Genomic DNA, 17,840 nt, shown 5'->3' on the forward strand with positions numbered 1-17,840 from the left:
TTGGTGAGGCCGACAATTGTATGGGCTTGAAAGTACGGGCGTAGTTTCCGAGCTGCTACCACTAGCACGTATGCTAACTTCTTGATGTTGGGATACCTAGTCTCTGCATCCTACAATACTTTACTTACATAGTAGACAGATCGTTGGACCCGATCTACTTCTTTGATCAGTACCGAGTTGACCACCTCGTCACTCGCGGAGAGGTACAACTTCGACTCGTCACCTTCCTCAGGTTGGGTCAAAAGCGGTGCAGTACTTAAATACTTTTTCAGCTCATCAAACGCGAGATGACACTCTTTGGTCCATAGAAATTCTTCATTCTCTTTTATTGCTTTAAAAAATGGTAGACACCGACCCTCCGATTTGGAGATAAACCGATTTAGGGCAGCTACCCAGCCTGTTAGTCTTTGGACCTCTTTTATCTTTTGGGGCAATCTCATATCTAATATGGCCATAATTTTATCAGGGTTGGCTTCGATGCCACGTTGGTTCACTATATAACTGAGGAATTTGCTCGACGTGACCCTGAAGACACACTTGTTCGAGTTGAGCTTCATGTTAAATTTTCTCAAAATTTGAAAAATAGAGTTTAAATCATCGATTAAACAGTTTGAGTACTGGGTCTTCACGACCATGTTGTCAACATAACACTCTATTTTATTACCGATCAACGATTCAAAAATTTTATTTACAAGTCGCTGGAAAGTTGCTCCAGCGTTTTTTAAACCAAAAGGGCATGATTTTGCAACAGTACAACCCAAGCTCAGTTACAAAAGCGGTATGGTCCTGGTAAGCTATGTCCATCCTATTCTGGTTGTAGTCGGAGTAGGTGCCCATAAAGCTCATCAACTCGTGCCCCAAGGTCGGGTCTACCAGGTGGTCTATCCTAGGAAGGGAGAAGCAGTCCTTCGGGCAGTCTCTGTTCAGGTCGGTGTAGTCAACGCACATGTGCCACTTTTCGTTGGTCTTCTTCACTAGCACGGGGTTGGCCACCTAGCTCGGGTAATGGACCTCCCTGACGAAGTCTGCGGCGAGGAGTTTCCCAACCTCCTCATCAACTACCCTTCACCGTTCCGGGCCGAGGTTGCGTTTTCTTTGTCTAACTGGCCTGACTAAAGGGTCCATATTTAATTTGTGAATAATCACACTAAGGTTGATGCCGAGCGTTTCTGTTGCGGAGCAAGAAAAAACATCTAAGTTATTAAGTAAAAAACTTAGTAGTTGTGTTCGGAGCAGTTTGTTTATTAGAGCACCAATCTGGAGGGTCTTGGTTGGCTTGGTTTTGGAAACTGGTATATGGACTGTCTCCTCCATCGGGGTAGCTCACTCCTTGGTGTAGTTTGCTGGTTGCTCTAGCTCGACATCATCCGCCAACTTTGCCTTACCTTTTAGTGCAACCACGTAGCACTTGCGAGATTCAAGCTAATCGCCTCGTACGACCCCCACTTCGTAATTTATCGGGAACTTCATCGCCAAGTAGTATGTTGATACTATTGCACATAAACGTGTCAGATGGGCCGACCTACAATCGCATTGTAGGGGGACGGAGTCACGACCAAGGAAAGTATGCTCGAATTGCACTTTGTTTGGCCACGTCCCTGCCTCTACTGGTACCTTGATCTGGCCAAGGGGTCTGACTTCTTTGCCGCTAAACCCCACCAAGGGTGTATCTGTTGATTTCAAGTTGCTCTAGTTTAGTTGCAGCCTGTTGAAGGTTCCTTTGAATAGGATGTCGGTCGAACTGCCTGAGTCCACCAAGATCCGCTTCACTTTGAAATCATTTAAGACGAGCTTCACGATGAGAGCATCGTTGTGAGGATATTGTATCCCACGTGCATCATCCTCGGTGAAATAGATGGGCTCTTCCACCCAAGGTCGCTTCGGTGGGTTTTCTACTTCATGTTCCAATTCTCTGACCGAGATCTTCCCCGCTGCTGTAGTGCACCCCGCTACAATGGATCTGCCGGTGATCATGTTGATTACCCCACGGATCAGTCTTTCTTCAGGTAGCTGTCGAGGTGGCTGCTCAACTCCAAAGTGTCCCTCCTCCGGTCTCCTTATTGGTCCCCCTATTCTTTCTCCTCGTGCAAAATGTACTTTTTCAGGTATCCGTGGCGAATGAGCTCTTCGATCTCATTGCGGAGATTCCGATAGTTTTCTGTACTGTGACTGTGGTCTCGACAAATATGACAGTAGACATTCAGGTTCTTGGTCGTTGGGTCTTCCCGTAGCCTGGGTGGCCACTTGATGAAGGAGGAGTCCTTTATTGCCATCATGATTTCTCGTCGCTTCGTGTTGAGGGGGGTATAGGTTGTTCTCTCTACAAGAGGGGTCCTGGATCGCTGACCTGACCTGTAACTCCGGGAGGGGACTTACTTCTTGAGCGAGGTGGACTTGCTTCTTCTTGGTGATTTGCTATTCTTTCTTTTGTGCTTGCCGTTGCTTGTTCCTTCTTCTCTTTTCCTCTTCTCGCCCTGTTGGCTTTCTAGTTTTTGGCCAAGCTGTTTTTCCGTGCTTATGAACCTCTCTACCAATGCTAGGAACTCCGTGATGTTCTTCGGGGATTTACTTCAACGTACCATCTGAACTCCTTGTGTGTAACTCTTTTCCATGTTGCGGTGAGGCGCACTACTAGATCGAGATCCGGTATCTGCCGACACGTTTCATTGAAACGCTTGATGTATCTCCGAATTGACTCATTTTCCCTCTGCACCACGGTCAGAAGGCTCTCTTGTGACTTCGGGCACTTCTTACTAGTGATGAAGTGGGCCATGAACATATCCACAAACTGTGCCCAACTTTTGGTCGAGCCCGACACGATGTTCCTGTACCAAATCCGAGCTAGTCCTTTGAAAGTGGTGGAGAAGGCTACACACATGCACGCTTTGTTTGCTCCGGCAAGATGCATCTGAGACTGGAAGGCGTCTACATGGTCATTAGGATTGAAAGTTCCGCCATACCTTTCCAACGAGGCACCTTGAAGTCCTTCGACATCAGGACTGCTAGTAGCTCGGGTGACAAGGGGGAGGGTCGGCTCAACAATGTTGGATCCGGTCGTGTAGCCACCGAACTCACTTCCTCCCTTTCCTTGCTTTGCTCCCGCGGTTGGCTACTTTTTGTTGGTGGGCTGTTTCAGGCTGAGGAACGACGAGTCTTGGGACGCCGCCACTGCTGTTTCTTCACTGGCTCTGCATTGGTGTTGCTGGCTTTAGTATGATCGAGTACTTCAATTTTGGTCCGGTCTCTCTCCCGAACACTGTTGTGAGGTGGATTAGGGTTCCTTCCTCCTACTTCTTCTTGGTCGCAAGACTGGTGTTGGCTGTTGCGAGGTGCTGAGGGGTCTTGTCTCATGCCCGCACCTCGGGCCCCAAGATGGCGATCGTCGAGCCGCGACTCGCGATTCTCAGGCCGTGAGTGTTGTTGTTGACTGATCCTTTCATGATGGCTGACCTCGTACCTATCTTTCGGGTTCCCCCTTTGAGAAACTAGGGGGTGTGTTGGTCGTCGGTCCTACCCCGAGGTGGGGTCCGGCCCCTCAACCTGTGAGTTTCCCTCACCCCGATGGGGAGATCTGCAAACGCCTTGATGAGGTTACTGGTGGCACGGGTGCTAGTTCTGGATATGATTCTGGTATTGACCTGGTTGCTGGTTCGGCTGCAGTGGTGGAAACTGCTGATGATACTACTGATAGAAATAGTATTACTGAAGCTGTTGGAACTGATGCATTTGCTGCATCAGAATCTGCATGGTTCTGACACTCTGAACTAGATCATCGAACTGGTGACACCCAACCCCAGGAGGAATTACCGAGGGTTCCGAGAAAGTGGTGTTTACCTGGGGGAGCGAGACGTTTATCTGTTGACTCGTCTACTACATTGACACAATGGAGACCCCTGAGGTAATGAGGGGGATGGTGAACTGCCCAATAGTCACTGAAGGGCCTTGAGGGAGTAATGCTAGGTGGTCTTGTCCCCTAGTGACGATTATGTCGATGCCCTTGCCGGTGTTACTTAGAGATGCCATTGAGAGAGAGAGAGAGTAAGGTGATGATGAGGTGTAAGGTTGATCTTTTGATTGTTTCCTACAGACGACACCAATTGATAGTGCGCGATCTGTAAGCTCCTAGCTGGAAGACTACCTGGACACTAATCACGTAGCGAGCTAGACCAAGCTGCAAGACAAAGGACTAGAGAACCTGGGGTGGCTAACCTGACGAGGTCACTCCGATGCTTAAGTTAGTATTGTACTTTGGTTGCGAGCTAAAAACTTGAATGCAAGTAGGCTAGTGAACAAGTAATCGCATGTACCTGAGTCTTGGGGGTTGATGCTCTTATATAGCTGGTCTGCCGTGGGTCTTGTGAAACGCTCCCGGAATCCTCGATCCGGGGATCCATTCCGCTTTGGAAGGAGAGAAATGTATCAGTTAATAAGGCTTACCGTTTCCCTCCGATTTGGGTGGGGCGAAGATAAGGCCTACAGTTACGCGACATCATCTTGAGAAATTCGGAGACAACTGGCAAGCTTCTGGGTTCGACCATGTGGCACCTTGGCGTGCGTGGATATCGAAGAGCCCCAGCTTCGAAGTGACCGAGCACCCGAAGTCCTGCGATCTACTGACATGATACCACATGCTGATTTGTCGTCTGGTTAGCGGGCCGCATCCACGCATCTTTTACTTATTTAGGTGGGGCCAAATCACTCTCGTCAAAACTCAAATTTTTTTCATGGTAGGTGATTAAAAACTCAATTTTATTCGAGTCGAAGTTCGATTTATTCGAGTTGAGTCAACTTTTCAAGCTAGATTCGTATCAACCCTCGTTGGCAAACTAACGCGCCACAGACATACCTGATACTGATATTGAGAGCCCAGGCTTTCGAATATGAAGAGACGTTTAAAGATTTTTCCAATGTAATCTTTCCATTACGATTAAACTCTGCATCGAACGGAATTTTATCTCTAACACAATAGAAGTTCCCTGAACTCGAGACCTAACTGAGAGATAACCGTAGAGAGAGTGGTAGCTCTGAATAAAACAGCAAAAGCCGGAGAGAGAGGGAGGGAGGGAGGGAGGGGCTTTCCCCACATTCAACAAACTGAGAAGATCAAAGCATCGGCTAGAGCTTTTCCATTTGGTGTTTAATCTCACAGCCACAGCCACAGGTAAGTTCCTTTATTTTCTCCTGTTTTATTCTTTTACAGATATGCGTTTTTAGGTGAATTTGTTTGTTTTTTCCTGTTCTGATTTGATGCTACAGGCTCTTCTTCTTGGAACATTTTTTTTTCCTGGTTCAACTTGTTGGCTTGTTGCCACATTTTTTTTTGATATTGTCGTATTTGTAGTGACTGGCAGCTGGTCGACTCTTTTCTCGTTCTTTGTTTGTAGGTTTTGCGGGTTTTTTTTTTTTTTAATTTTTGATGATTGGGTGAATCCAAGTATTGGCTATCATTTTTTCCCTATTTAACAAATTCATTTGCATATGTGGGCCTGCTGAAATTTGTACTGACCCTTATGCCTATATGTGCGTACTGTGTAACTTGTAAATTATGAAGAACAACCATTGGAACGAACAAAAAGATATTTTTTTCCTGTTTTTTGGTGTCAAGCTTGTTTGAGTTTTGGTCACTCAGCAATTTGGCTTTATTGTTCCATTGAAGGCTGGCATTTTTTTTTTGACAAATATACTTAATTTTTGATCTATATTCTTTTATCTAAACTGAAGTCCATTGCTTGTTGCAATGGTAAAATCTCGGGCTAACAAGCATGAAACCACTGTGTGCAAAAGAGACACCAAATCTTACGTTTCTATCCAGTCCATCCCTCTCAAGACCCTGGGTAGCTGGAACCAACATTAGTTAAACTCCCTTTCACTCGTTTTTTTTTTTTTTTGGCTGAATTCTGCAAGTAGTAGATGGCTTGCCCAATTTGTGATCTTTAAATGCTATTTTGGGTAACAATGCTTTGTATATTAAAGCATTGAAGGTCTTTTATGTATAGCCTCTTTGACTTTTTTAATATATTCTATATTAGAAATATGCTCAGAGTTTTCCTGCATTTCCTTACTTTCCCTCATCTTCTCTATTTTTTTTCATAAATAACTATTTTGGCATCGCACCCGAGTGTTGGAATGTCCAAATTGCTGAACTACCATCCAGAAAATCAATACAGCAATTGCCTGTTACATCTTTCTTTAGATTTACAAACTCTAATATCTGTTAGGAGAAATTTGATGAATCTGGCTTCTACTAGATAACCTATATGCTGAATTTGTTAGAAAATCAATGCAGCAATTGCCTCTCTCTGAGTATGCATTACTTGCACTTCCCATTCTTGGTTCAGGAGCTCCAAGGCATTTCCAGGAATCCTGGTGGTTTTCAAATTGGTTTGGTGGGCCTTCTATTCCTTAACATGGCTTTATCAGTTAGGCCACTTTTTAGGAGATTATTTACTGGACCAAAGGACATTATAGATAGAAGCAAAGGACTGTCAACCTTGGAAACCCAGTTGGATACACAGGTAGATTTGTTTGAAGCTAACTCTCACTTGAAGCAGCTAATTAAAACAGGTCATATAAATGATGCTCGTAGTTTGTTTGATAAAATGCTTCATAGAGATGAGATCACATGGACGACTATGATCTCTGGCTACATAGGTGCATCCAATGCAACTGAAGCATTGATTTTGTTCTCACACATGTGGACTGATCCAATGATCCGAATGGATCCATTCATTCTTAGTGTTGCACTTAAGGCTTGTGGGCGCATTTTGGAGTTGAAACCTGGGGAATCAATACATGGGTACTCTGTTAAATCTGGTTTTGTGAATTCTGTCTTTGTAGGAAGTGCCCTTTTAGACATGTATACAAAAGCTGGCTGCATTTCATTAGGTTGTAAAGTCTTTGACGAGATGCCAATGAGAAATGTGGTCTCTTGGACTGCTATAATTACTGGGCTTGTTAATGCTGGTTATAATAAGGGCGGGCTGATATACTTCTCGAAAATGTGGGGCTCAGATGTTGAATGTGACTCATACACGTTTACAATTGCATTGAAAGCATGTGCCAATTCAGGGTTTTTGACTTACGGCAAGGCTATCCACACAAAAACAATGAAGGCAGGCTTTGATGTAGGTTCGTTTGTAGCAAACACACTTGCTACCATGTACAATAAGTGTGGGAAATTGGAATATGGGTTGCGCTTATTTGAAAGGATGAGGACCCGTGATGTGGTTTCTTGGACGAGTATTATCGCCAGGTATATCCAGATGGGTCAAGATGAACAAGCTGTTCAAGCATTCATAAAGATGAGACAATCTGAAATTCAACCTAATGAATTCACTTTTTCCGCAGTCATTTCTGGCTGTGGTGCGCTTGCAAAAATTGAGTGGGGTGAGCAATTACATGCCCAAGTTTTGCACCTTGGTCTTATGAACTCCTTGTCAGTTGCTAATGCCATTATGACCATGTATTCAAAATGTGGATGTTTAACTTCAGCTTCTATAGTGTTTCATGGGATGCCTGGAAGAGATGTAGTATCATGGAGTGCAATAATTGCAGCATATTCACAGGAAGGCCTTGGTGAAGAAGCTTTAGGGTTTTTCTCTTTGATGAGGAGGGAGGGACTGAAACCTAATGAATTCACTCTTGCTAGCTTGTTGAGTGTTTGTGGAAACATGGCAATTCTTGAGCAAGGGAAGCAAGTACATGGCCATGTCCTCTCCATTGGAATAGAACATGATATTATGATAAATAGTGCCTTGATCAATATGTATTCGAAGTGTGGGAGCATAGGAGAGGCTTCGCGAATCTTTGATGCAGCAGGAGGTGAAGATGTTGTGTCATGGACAGCTATGATTAATGGCTATGCTGAACATGGGTACAGCAAGGAAGCTATTGATTTGTTTGAGAAGATGTCTAAGGTTGGATTGAAGCCAGATTATGTCACCTTCATTGGTGTACTTGGTGCCTGTAGCCATGCTGGTCTAGTTAATCTTGGTTTCCAATATTTCAATTCAATGAGTAAGGAGTACAATATTAATCCTGGGAAAGAACACTATGGCTGCATGATTGATCTCTTATGTCGGGCTGGACGGCTAAGTGATGCAGAACGCATGATAGATAACATGCCATTTAGACAGGATGATGTTGTTTGGTCAACATTGCTCAGAGCATCTATGGTCCATGGTGATGTAGAGTGTGGAAAACGAGCAGCAGAGCACATTCTTGAGTTGTATCCAAATTGTGCAGGGACTCACATCACACTCTCTAATATCTATGCAGCCACGGGGAGGTGGAGGGATGCTGCAGATATGAGGAAACTGATGAAATCAAAGGGAGTGATAAAGGAGCCAGGATGGTCTTGGATAAAGGTCAAGGAACAAGTCTCTGCATTTGTTGCTGGTGATCGATCACATCCACAGGGTGAGGACATTTACACCATGTTGGATTTACTGACTTCAAAGGCAGAACATATTGGTTGCTTTCAGGAAATGGATTTATTATTGTGAGATCCTGGAGATGATGAGAAATTTGATCTGTCGGTTATTATTGCCGTGTTCTGAATTAAGGTTGCAGTACTCTTTATCCAACCTGTTGGATGGAGAAATGAAGATTGTTTGTGGTGTAACAACTATTAGACTACATAAACAAGATTGAAGATGAATTTGGAGTGCCTAGATGTTGGAGTATGTCATCTCAAGCAATTTGATACTGATCTTGGTCTCCATGAGTATGTGGTACTGTGCTTTGATCCATTAATCGCTGTAAAATGTGGGATTTATTATCAGTGGCATTCACAATGTGCAAATACTAACAGAATGTTGGACAGGTTATGGTATCCACTTCATATGTCCTTTTAATCAGTCCATAAAATTCAACTTGTCTATTTTTTGAAATATTTGAAAAGCCTTGCAACTTCATTTGAGTCTTTTTATAAAGAGGAGGGGATCTACACTACTTTTCTTTTGGTTGTTAATGGTTGAATCTTTAATTTTTTGATTATTATATTAATTGGAAGTGAATAAGTACAAAAATGTCTTCACAGTACATAAGCTGATTTACAAAGAAGCCCAGTACAAATGCTGAGCCCCTGTAGTAGTGCCAAAAGTTCTGCCTTCACTGAATTTGCAGTACGAAATGGTCCTGTACATAAAACCTGTATCCTAGTCTCTGAGTTTCTAATTCCACCCCCTATTCTTGCCAACCCCAGTTTGTCCATGTGCTCCCATCAAAGTTCAGTTTTATTTTAGCACCTACTGGGGGTTTCCATTCCATTCTTATCTTTTTTTCCTTAGAGGAATGTGCTACCTCCCTCCAATTCTTTATAGTGTCAGACATTGAGAACTTGTTGAAACTATCAGTGGTTTTTACCCAAGTAAATGTTCAAGACTGCTATCAGCCTTGAACCCTAATAGATTTCAGGTTCAAAAAAGGAGAAAAAAGTATAGAGGAGAGAGGAGAAAGAGTAGAGAGATAGCAGTAGAACACAAGAATTGAAAGGAAGGACAGAATCTGAATGTTCTGTCGCCGCCACTTCTATTTAGTATTTATAGGTTATGCTAGTTACATGAAAGGACAAATCTGCCCTTGGTATTTACATAACACATAAAACAATATAAAACTGAAATATAAATAACAACTGGAATAACAGATTGACCATCAGCTAACCCTAGGATGACTAGGGCACATTCTACCCTACGGACAGAGTGGGACCACAGCTGTGGGGCCCACATCAGTGTTCTCTACACTCCCCCTCAAGTTGGGAATAAATGTTTATCATTCCCAACTTGGATAGATCCGCCTCTAGATTCTTTCCTGATACTACTTTTAGTGAGGATATCTGCTAGTTGCATACTGGATGTGATGTAAGGGAGGCAAATTTCTTGAGATGAGACCCTATCTCGTACAAAATGTCGGTCAACTTCAATGTGTTTGGTTCTGTCATGCTGCACTGGATTATGTGCTATATTAATAGCTGCTTGATTATCACAATACAACATCAAGGGTTTCTCATACTCAATACCCAACTCCTCAAGTAGAGATCTCAGCCATAGGATTTCAGCCACTTCGTTAGCCATTGACCTGTATTCTGCTTCAGCACTAGATCGGGAGACAACACTTTGTTTCTTACTTCTCCAAGAGACAAGATTACCTCCCACAAGATCCCAATATCCTGAGGTAGATCTTCTGTCGTCAACACTCCCAACCCAATCGGCATCCGTATAGACCTCCACCTTCATGTGGTTATTGTTCTTGAACAGTATACCCCTACCCGGGCATCTCTTCAAGTATGCTAATATCCTTTCTGCCGCAAGAAGATGTGTAGTTCTAGGAGAATGCATGTACTGGCTGACAACACTAACAGCATAAGTAATATCTGGTCAAGTGAGGCAAAGATATAGGAGCTTTCCTACCAATCGCTGGAACATAACCTTGTCTTCAAGAGGCTCCCCACTCTCTGCACTAATCCTGTGGTTCTGTTCAATGGGTGTATCCGCAGGCTTGACACCTAACTTTCCAGTTTCTGCCAGCAGATGTAGGACATATTTCCTCTAAGAGATAAAGATCCCCTGTTTGGATCTAGCAACCTCAATACCCAAAAAATACCGAAGTACACCAAGGTTTTTCACCTCAAATTCTTGATGAAGGAGCTGTTTAAGGGACTCAACCTCATGGCTATCATTCCCTGTCACCACAATATCATCAACATATACTGCAAGTAGTGTCAAGGAGGACTCTACCCTCTTGATGAATAGAGTATGATCTGACTGGGCCTGTACGTAACCGAACTTCACAAGGGCTAGTCTGAATCTATCGAACCAAGCCCTAGGTGACTGCTTCAAACCATACAAAGCCTTGTTGAGCCGGCAGACCTTTTTACCTGTTTCTGCATCATAGAATCCAGGAGGCAAACGCATGTAAACCTCTTCCTGCAGGTCTCCATTCAGAAAAGCATTTTTCACGTACATTTGGTATAAAGGCCAAGTGTGACTTGCTGCAAGGGATAATATGACTCGAATGGTGGTCATTTTGGCTATCAGGGCAAAGGTCTCCAAGTAATCTATACCATAAGTTTGGGTGAACCCTTTTGCAACTAACCGAGCTTTATACCTCTCAATGGATCCATCTGCATTGTGCTTCACGGTAAATACCCATCTGCAGCCAGCTGGTTTCTTTCCTTTGGGCAGATCAACTAGCTCCCAGGTGTTATTTTTCAACAGGGCATCCATCTCAACCTGCATTGCATCTTTCCATTCCGGGATGGATAGGGCTTCTTGCACTGTTCTTGGAATAGGGACATTGGCAACGGAACTAAGGTAGGACCTGTAGGTAGGAGATAGGCGATCATAGGATAAAAACTGGGAAATACAGTGGGCTGTAGATGTGGTACAATGTCGTTTCCCTTTACGGATGGCAATCGGAAGGTCAAGGTCATCTGCAAGAGGTGAAATGGCAACAATAGAGGAAGTCTCTGTGGGCCCTATCACATCCCTTCCATGGGTGGGTACAAATATTTCTTGTTATTTGTTGATGACCATACTCGTTTTTCTTGGGTTTATCTTATGCGTTCACGAGATGAGGTTCCTGCCCTGACCCAAAACTTTCACCAAATGATCCTAACTCAATTTGATGCCAAGATCAAAGTTCTTAGATTCGATAACGCAAAGGAATACTTTGCTAAACCATTGGCATCTTACCTTCTTAATCATGGGGTTATACACCAGAGCTCTTGCCCTCATACACCTCAGTAGAATGGAGTTGTATAAAGGAAGAAAAGGCACATCTTGGAGGTGACTAGAAGTCTTATGTTTACCTCCAATGTCCCTATTCGCTTCTGGGGTGATGCTATCCTCACGGCGGTATATCTTATTAATCGGGTTCCTTCCCGGGTCCTTGATATGAGATCTCCTTTTTCCCTTCTATACCCAAGTGAGGAGTTGTTTTCTATTCCCCTTAAAACATTCGGTTGTACCTGCTTTGTTCAGCTTCTCGGACCCCATCACTCCAAATTCGAACCCAAGGCCTCTAAATGCATTTTCCTTGGTTATGCACAAACTCAAAAGGGTTATTGCTGTTATGATCCTGTCTCAGGGAGGAAGTTTGTCTCCATGGATGTCACTTTCTTTGAGGAGACACCCTATTATCCTCGGGTTTCTCCTCAGGGGGAGAGCAGTGAGAGTGGGGGTTTGGGTCATTTTCTTCAGGGGGAGAGCAGTGAGAGTGGGGGTTTGAGTCCTTTTCTTCAGGGGGAGAGCAGTGAGAGTGGGGCAGTTCCTTTACCTATTCCATTGGGCGATGAGAGCTGCAATGGTGAGGGTGGTTAGAGGGATCAGGAGTTGAGGGTCTATCACAGGCGATGTAGGCAGGTTGATCCCGGTCATCAGCAGTCTAGGCCAACTCCAATCTCATCTGCAGCTCCAAGTCCAGGTATTACAGTCCCAGGGCCCACAGAGACTTCCTCTATTGTTGCCATTTCACCTCAACCTCATCTTGTGAACGCATAAGATAAACCCAAGAAAACGGGTATGGTCATCAACAAATAACAAGAAATATCTGTACCCACCCATGGAAGGGATGTGATAGGGCCCCCAGACATCAGTATGCATAATATCAAAAGAATTATTACTCCTTTTATTACTCAATAAATAAGACTTTCTACAATGTTTAGCAAACTCACAACTTCCACACTGCAACTGAGACAACTCAATAGACTCAAATAAAGCAGGAAACAGACTCTTTAGAGACCGAAAGGACAAATGACCCAATCGGTTATGCCAAAGCATAACCGAACTCACACTCTGAGAAACAAAAGACATCTTCTCTACTGACTCTTCCTGACGAGACCTCTTCCCGAGCAGATAGATCCCATTCGTCTCACGGCCAGTCCCAATCACCTTCTTCGTCTCCAAGTCCTGAAAAACACATCGGTCAGGGAAGAAGGTTACTGAGCAGTTCATATGCTTGGTAATACTACTGACTGAAAGAAGATTAGTATCAAGCTTAAGAACGTGCAAGACAGATGACAGGGAGATAGTATCTGATAACTTGATGTCACCCTTCCCAGAAATAGGGACCAAGGAGCTATCAACAATAGATACTTTATCCCTACCCGAAGACAAATGGTAAGTGGTAAACAGTGAAGGCAAGCTAGTCATGTGGTCGGATGCACCCGAATCTATTACCCAACAAGGTTCAGTAGTACCTGAAGCTGAGGCATGGTAGGCTGAAGCTCGAGTACCTGAATGTGCGAAGGCAGATGTGGCAGGAGCTGATGGTGACTGCGGTGGCTGAGCTGAACTTCCAACTTCCTTTTCTAACTGTATTAGGGCAGCCCGAACTGCAGCTAGGGTCTCTAAAGGTGTTCCTCTTGTGCCAGATGAGGATGCTGAATCAGTGTTCACGGCCACATGAGCATTGCCCTTCTTGCTTCTCAACTTTGTCGGAACCAAGTGAGGATGCAGTTTCCAACATGTTTCTTTTGTATGTTTGGGTTTCTTACAATGTTCACATACCACATCCTTTTTGTCTTCCTTCCTCCTGTCCTTCTCTGAATCACCCCCTGATTTGGGTTTGACAGCTACAAAGGCTGGTGTGAGAGGCTGAGGTTGCATCATAACTTTCCTTCTGGTCTCTTCACTATGTACTAAGGAGTATGCCTGAGAGAGAGTCACACTGTCTCTAGTCAAAATCTGTTGCCGCACAATATCATACTCTGAATTTAGGCCCGCCAAAAACTCAAACACCCGGTTTGTCTCGACCTGCTTTCTATATATCTGTGCATCTTTGGGACTCTCCCACTCAAGAGTCTCTAAGTGATCAATCTCACGCCACAGAGACTGCAAGGTGGAGAAGTATACTGAAATCGGTTTATCTCCTTGTTTAAGGTTTTTCACTTCACATTTCAACTCATATGCTCTGGCAACATTAAGGGGTTGGGAATAAGTTTCTTTCATAACATCCCATATCTCCTTAGCTATCTTTGCTCACAAGTAATTTCGGCTAATATGAGGCTGCATAGAATTACACAGCCATGTCATAACCAAGTAGTTTTCTTGGATCCACTTGGTATACGTAGGGTCTCCCTTAGGGGGTTCTTTCACATCTCCCAAGAGGTACCCTAATTTACCTCTTCCCCCAATAGCCATCATGGCTGATTGGGCCCATTCCAAATAGTTTGATCTATCAAACTTTACGGTTGTAATTTGACCACCTGTCTCAGAAACACTACCATAACTGTTGTTCCCAAAACTGCCTTCTGCCTGATTTTTAAACTCCATCTCGGTCAAGTCTCAAAAATAGCACTTGGATTACCAATCACAATCAAAACAGTGTAGGACCAATCTGTATTCACAGTGTATGTGCACAAAACAGGTATAAATCTGATCTGAAACCAACTAGCAAACACAACAGCAACAGTCCGAACAGTTCTCACCCCTTAAGAGAGTTCGAAAACCCCAAAAGGATCTGAAAAATCAGCTTAGAAGCAGGTCTGATATGCTTGGCAGAATTAGGGTTTTAATCAGTCCTTAAAGAAAACATTTCAGTTGCACATTCCAATCAGTACCGTACAGATAGACTTGCAGTAGGGTTAATATGAAACCCTAAAAGCTGATCAATGCTGACAAAACTTGAGGACAGCTCCAGGTAAATCGCAAGGTTTAGTCTAACATTAGGGCTTGCCGCAAGCTTATTAGGGTTTTCCGCAAGATCACTTTCAAACCCTAGAGTAGGAGAAAAGAACCCTAAGGCAGTTCGGCCCAACAGTAGGGTTTGCTGTAAAACCCTAGAGAATAGAAGGGAGAAAACCTTAGAATGGTTCGGCCGCCCTTTCCAGATAGGTCCAACCTATCCTCTCTGATAGTACTTCTCTTAGAAAATAGATAACAAGAAAAAACTGTTCGCTGCCTTCCAAGGTTACCTAAACCCTAGTCTTCTCTGATTCTTCCTGATCACCAACACTCTGCAGCCGTGACAAGTCTTCAACAGCTGCTAAACCCTCTGGCGATCTCCAAGAATCAGTCCACGAACTCCACTTTCTCAGCATCCAGTCCTAGGGGATTCTCATGTGGTCGGCTGGACTAGACTCACATGAGAAACCCTAACCTTGCTCTGATACCAAGTAGATGTTCAAGACTGCTATCAGCCTTGAACCCTAATAGATTTCAGGTTTGAAATAGGAGAAAAAAGTATAGAGGAGAGAGGAGAAAGAGTAGAGAGATAGCAGTAGAACACAAGAATTGAAAGGAAGGACAAAATCTGGATGTTCTGTTGCCGCCACTTCTATTTAGTATTTATAGGTTATGCTAGTTACATGAAAGGACAAATCTGCCCTTGGTATTTACATAACACATAAAACAATATAAAATTGAAATATAAATAACAATTGGAATAACAGATTGACCATCAGCTAACCCTAGGATGACTAGGGCACATTCTACCCTACGGACAGAGTGGGACCACAGCTGTGGGGCCCACATCAGTGTTCTCTGCAACCCAAAAGGCTACCTTCACTTTAATACTATCTAGCACCTCCTCCAGAGACCTGCTCTTTGCAGAAAAATTTTGTTATTCCTCTCCTCCCATACTGTCTAAACAACTAATGCCTTAGTATCTTTCGACAATACCTTTCCTATCCTCTTTGGTTGCCTCAAGAAAGTTGGTTTGAAGATATCCACCACTTCTTGAGGGGGGGTCCCCCTACAACCAAAAAGAGAACATAAAAACTCCCAAATATGATGTACAAAGGAGTGGGAGATTAATAAGTGAGGTAAGGTCTCTCCACTATCCCTACATAAGAAACACATATGAGGAGAGAGGCAAGAAGAAGGCCATCCTTTTTTTAGCATATCATAAGTATTTACTTTTTCATGGAAAATTTTCCAATAGAAGGCTTGACTTTTAGGTGGAATAGGCTTACTCTTAATTTCTTTGACTGGGAAGTCCACCCTTTGAGAGCTAGATAACGTAAGAAAATTAAAAAAGGAGAGCAAGTAAGTAAGCCATCTGGTAAATGCACCCAAATTCTAGAATTTGGGTACAATCAGGAAGCTGAGAATCCATCCCATCCCCCAATATTATAGATTCAAGTACAAATTACAAAATTGTGAAGTGACCTCTCCCCCTCCAGTAAAGTTGTGTGGTGTTCACCCCTTGTTTGACTAATGAGTTCACAAACTATTTGTTATTCTTTGGATCCAAGTGACTATAACATTAATCTTTCCTTAAAAATGTTTGAATTATTGCATGCATATGTAGCCAAGTACATCAAGGGGCCTTTGTGAAGAATAAACAAATCATTGATCAAATTCTAATAACTTGTGAAAGTGTGGAGTTGAAAAGAAAGAGGAAAAAAGTGTTGTATTCAAGTTGGATCTGGGAAAGCTTATGGTATGGTGGATTGGTCCTTTTTGTTGGAAGTAATGAGAAATTTTGGTTTAGGGGAGAGATGGTGTAAGTGGACAATGGGGTGTGTGAGGACTTTTTAGTACTCTATACTGGTGAATGGAGGGTGGATTACTTTCCAACTTTGAGAGGAATTGGATAAGGGAATCCTCTCTCACCTTTTCTATTCACTCAAATTGCTGAGGTCTTTGGGAAAATAGTTAATAGGGCAAATTCACAGGGACTAGTGAGGGGGTGGAGAATTGGGCGAGGAGTGTCAATCACATTTTGCAATTTGCTGATGATATGATTTTGTTTTGTGAAGGAGGAGATAAAAGATGGATTAAGAACTTGAAACTAGCTGTGCAATTATTTGAGCAAATGCCAAATTTGAAGGTGAATTTTGACAAGAGCTGTTTAGTGGGAATCAACATGGAAAAAAGGGAAGTTGGATAAGATTATGAGGGATTTTTTGTGGGAACCTGGTGATGAAAAGAAGGATCATTTAGTGAAGTGGGAGCAAGTTTGTTACCCTAAGGAGTAGGGTGGCCTAGGTATAGGGAACATATTGAAGAAAAATAAGGCCCTTTTAGGGAAATGGTTGTGGAGATTCCTTTGTGAAGAAGATAGGTTGTGGCACAGGGTCATTAAAAGCATTCATGGTGAAGCAGATAACGACTGGGATGCAAAACTAGCTTCTAATGCAACTCCAAATTCTCCCTGGAAGGCAATCTATGAGGTATTACCAACCTTTCTTCAATTTATTAGGTTTGATGTTGGTTGTGGCAATAAAGTTTTATTCTGGGAAGACCTTTGGGTTGGGGATGTGCCTCTTATGGTAAATTCCCAGACCTCTACTCATTATCAAACCATAAAAACAAACCTGTTGCCAGGTTTGGTTTGCTTTTAGATTTGGGTATCTCTTAGGATTTTGGATTCAGAAGAGGGTTGAGGGAAAATGAATGTGAGTCTCTAGTGCTTTTGATCTCAACAGTTGAGAGGGTCTACTTGGACAAATCTATAGCTGATAATAGAGTTTGGTCCCCAACTCCCGATGGTTTATTTTCCTGTGCATCTTTCTTTGGTTTGCTCACTCACACTGATCCTATGAGGGCGAACTTCCCAGTGAGAGAAATCTGGTGTAAACCGATCCCTCCAAAAGTACAAGCTTTCTGTTGGGAAGTGTTCCTAGGGAAGGTAAACACTTGTGATGTGCTACAGAAAAGGATGCCAAGCAATTGCCTCTCTCCTCATGTGTGTGTCCTTTGTATGGATTGTGGTGAAACCCTAACCCAGTTACTTTTATCCTGCTTTTTTGTTTCTGGTATTTGGAATGCTGTTTGTTCTCTCTTTGGATGCAGCTGGGCTCCCCCACAGGATGTGGTAAGTCTTTTCAACCCCTCCTTCCTGAGACAACAGAAGAAAAGAGGAAAGTGCTTATGGAAGGCAGCAAGAGCAGCTAC

General features: G+C 43.3%; 2 protein-coding genes across 3 annotated transcripts in view; both read left to right on the top strand.

Annotated features, from left to right (window-relative positions):
* Positions 1 to 5,047: 5,047 nt before the first annotated feature.
* On the top strand, positions 5,048 to 8,504 carry LOC104608107 (Tetratricopeptide repeat (TPR)-like superfamily protein). 2 transcript variants are annotated; one of them, XM_010273989.3, is made up of 2 exons: positions 5,048 to 5,161; positions 6,287 to 8,504. In XM_010273989.3, the coding sequence occupies exon 2, from the start codon at positions 6,306 to 6,308 to the stop codon at positions 8,502 to 8,504; it is 2,199 nt and encodes a 732-aa protein (XP_010272291.1). In that variant the 5' UTR covers positions 5,048 to 5,161; positions 6,287 to 6,305. The 2 variants fall into 2 exon arrangements, with proteins under 2 accessions (XP_010272291.1, XP_010272292.1); XM_010273990.3 differs by having other exon boundaries at positions 5,057 to 5,161; positions 6,339 to 8,504.
* An 81-nt stretch (positions 8,505 to 8,585) lies between these two features.
* LOC104608106 (octanoyltransferase LIP2p, chloroplastic-like) overlaps positions 8,586 to 17,840 on the top strand; it is a 50,790-nt gene continuing 41,535 nt past the window's right edge. The window contains exon 1 of the mRNA XM_088890927.1: positions 8,586 to 8,725. Within this exon, the coding sequence (XP_088747053.1) occupies positions 8,674 to 8,725 (52 nt within the window). The 5' untranslated portion in view covers positions 8,586 to 8,673. The remainder of the gene's footprint in view (positions 8,726 to 17,840) is intronic.

This window comes from Nelumbo nucifera, chromosome 7, assembly GCF_055504915.1.
Source record: "Nelumbo nucifera cultivar China Antique chromosome 7, China Antique-T2T, whole genome shotgun sequence".
NCBI lineage: Eukaryota > Viridiplantae > Streptophyta > Magnoliopsida > Proteales > Nelumbonaceae > Nelumbo > Nelumbo nucifera.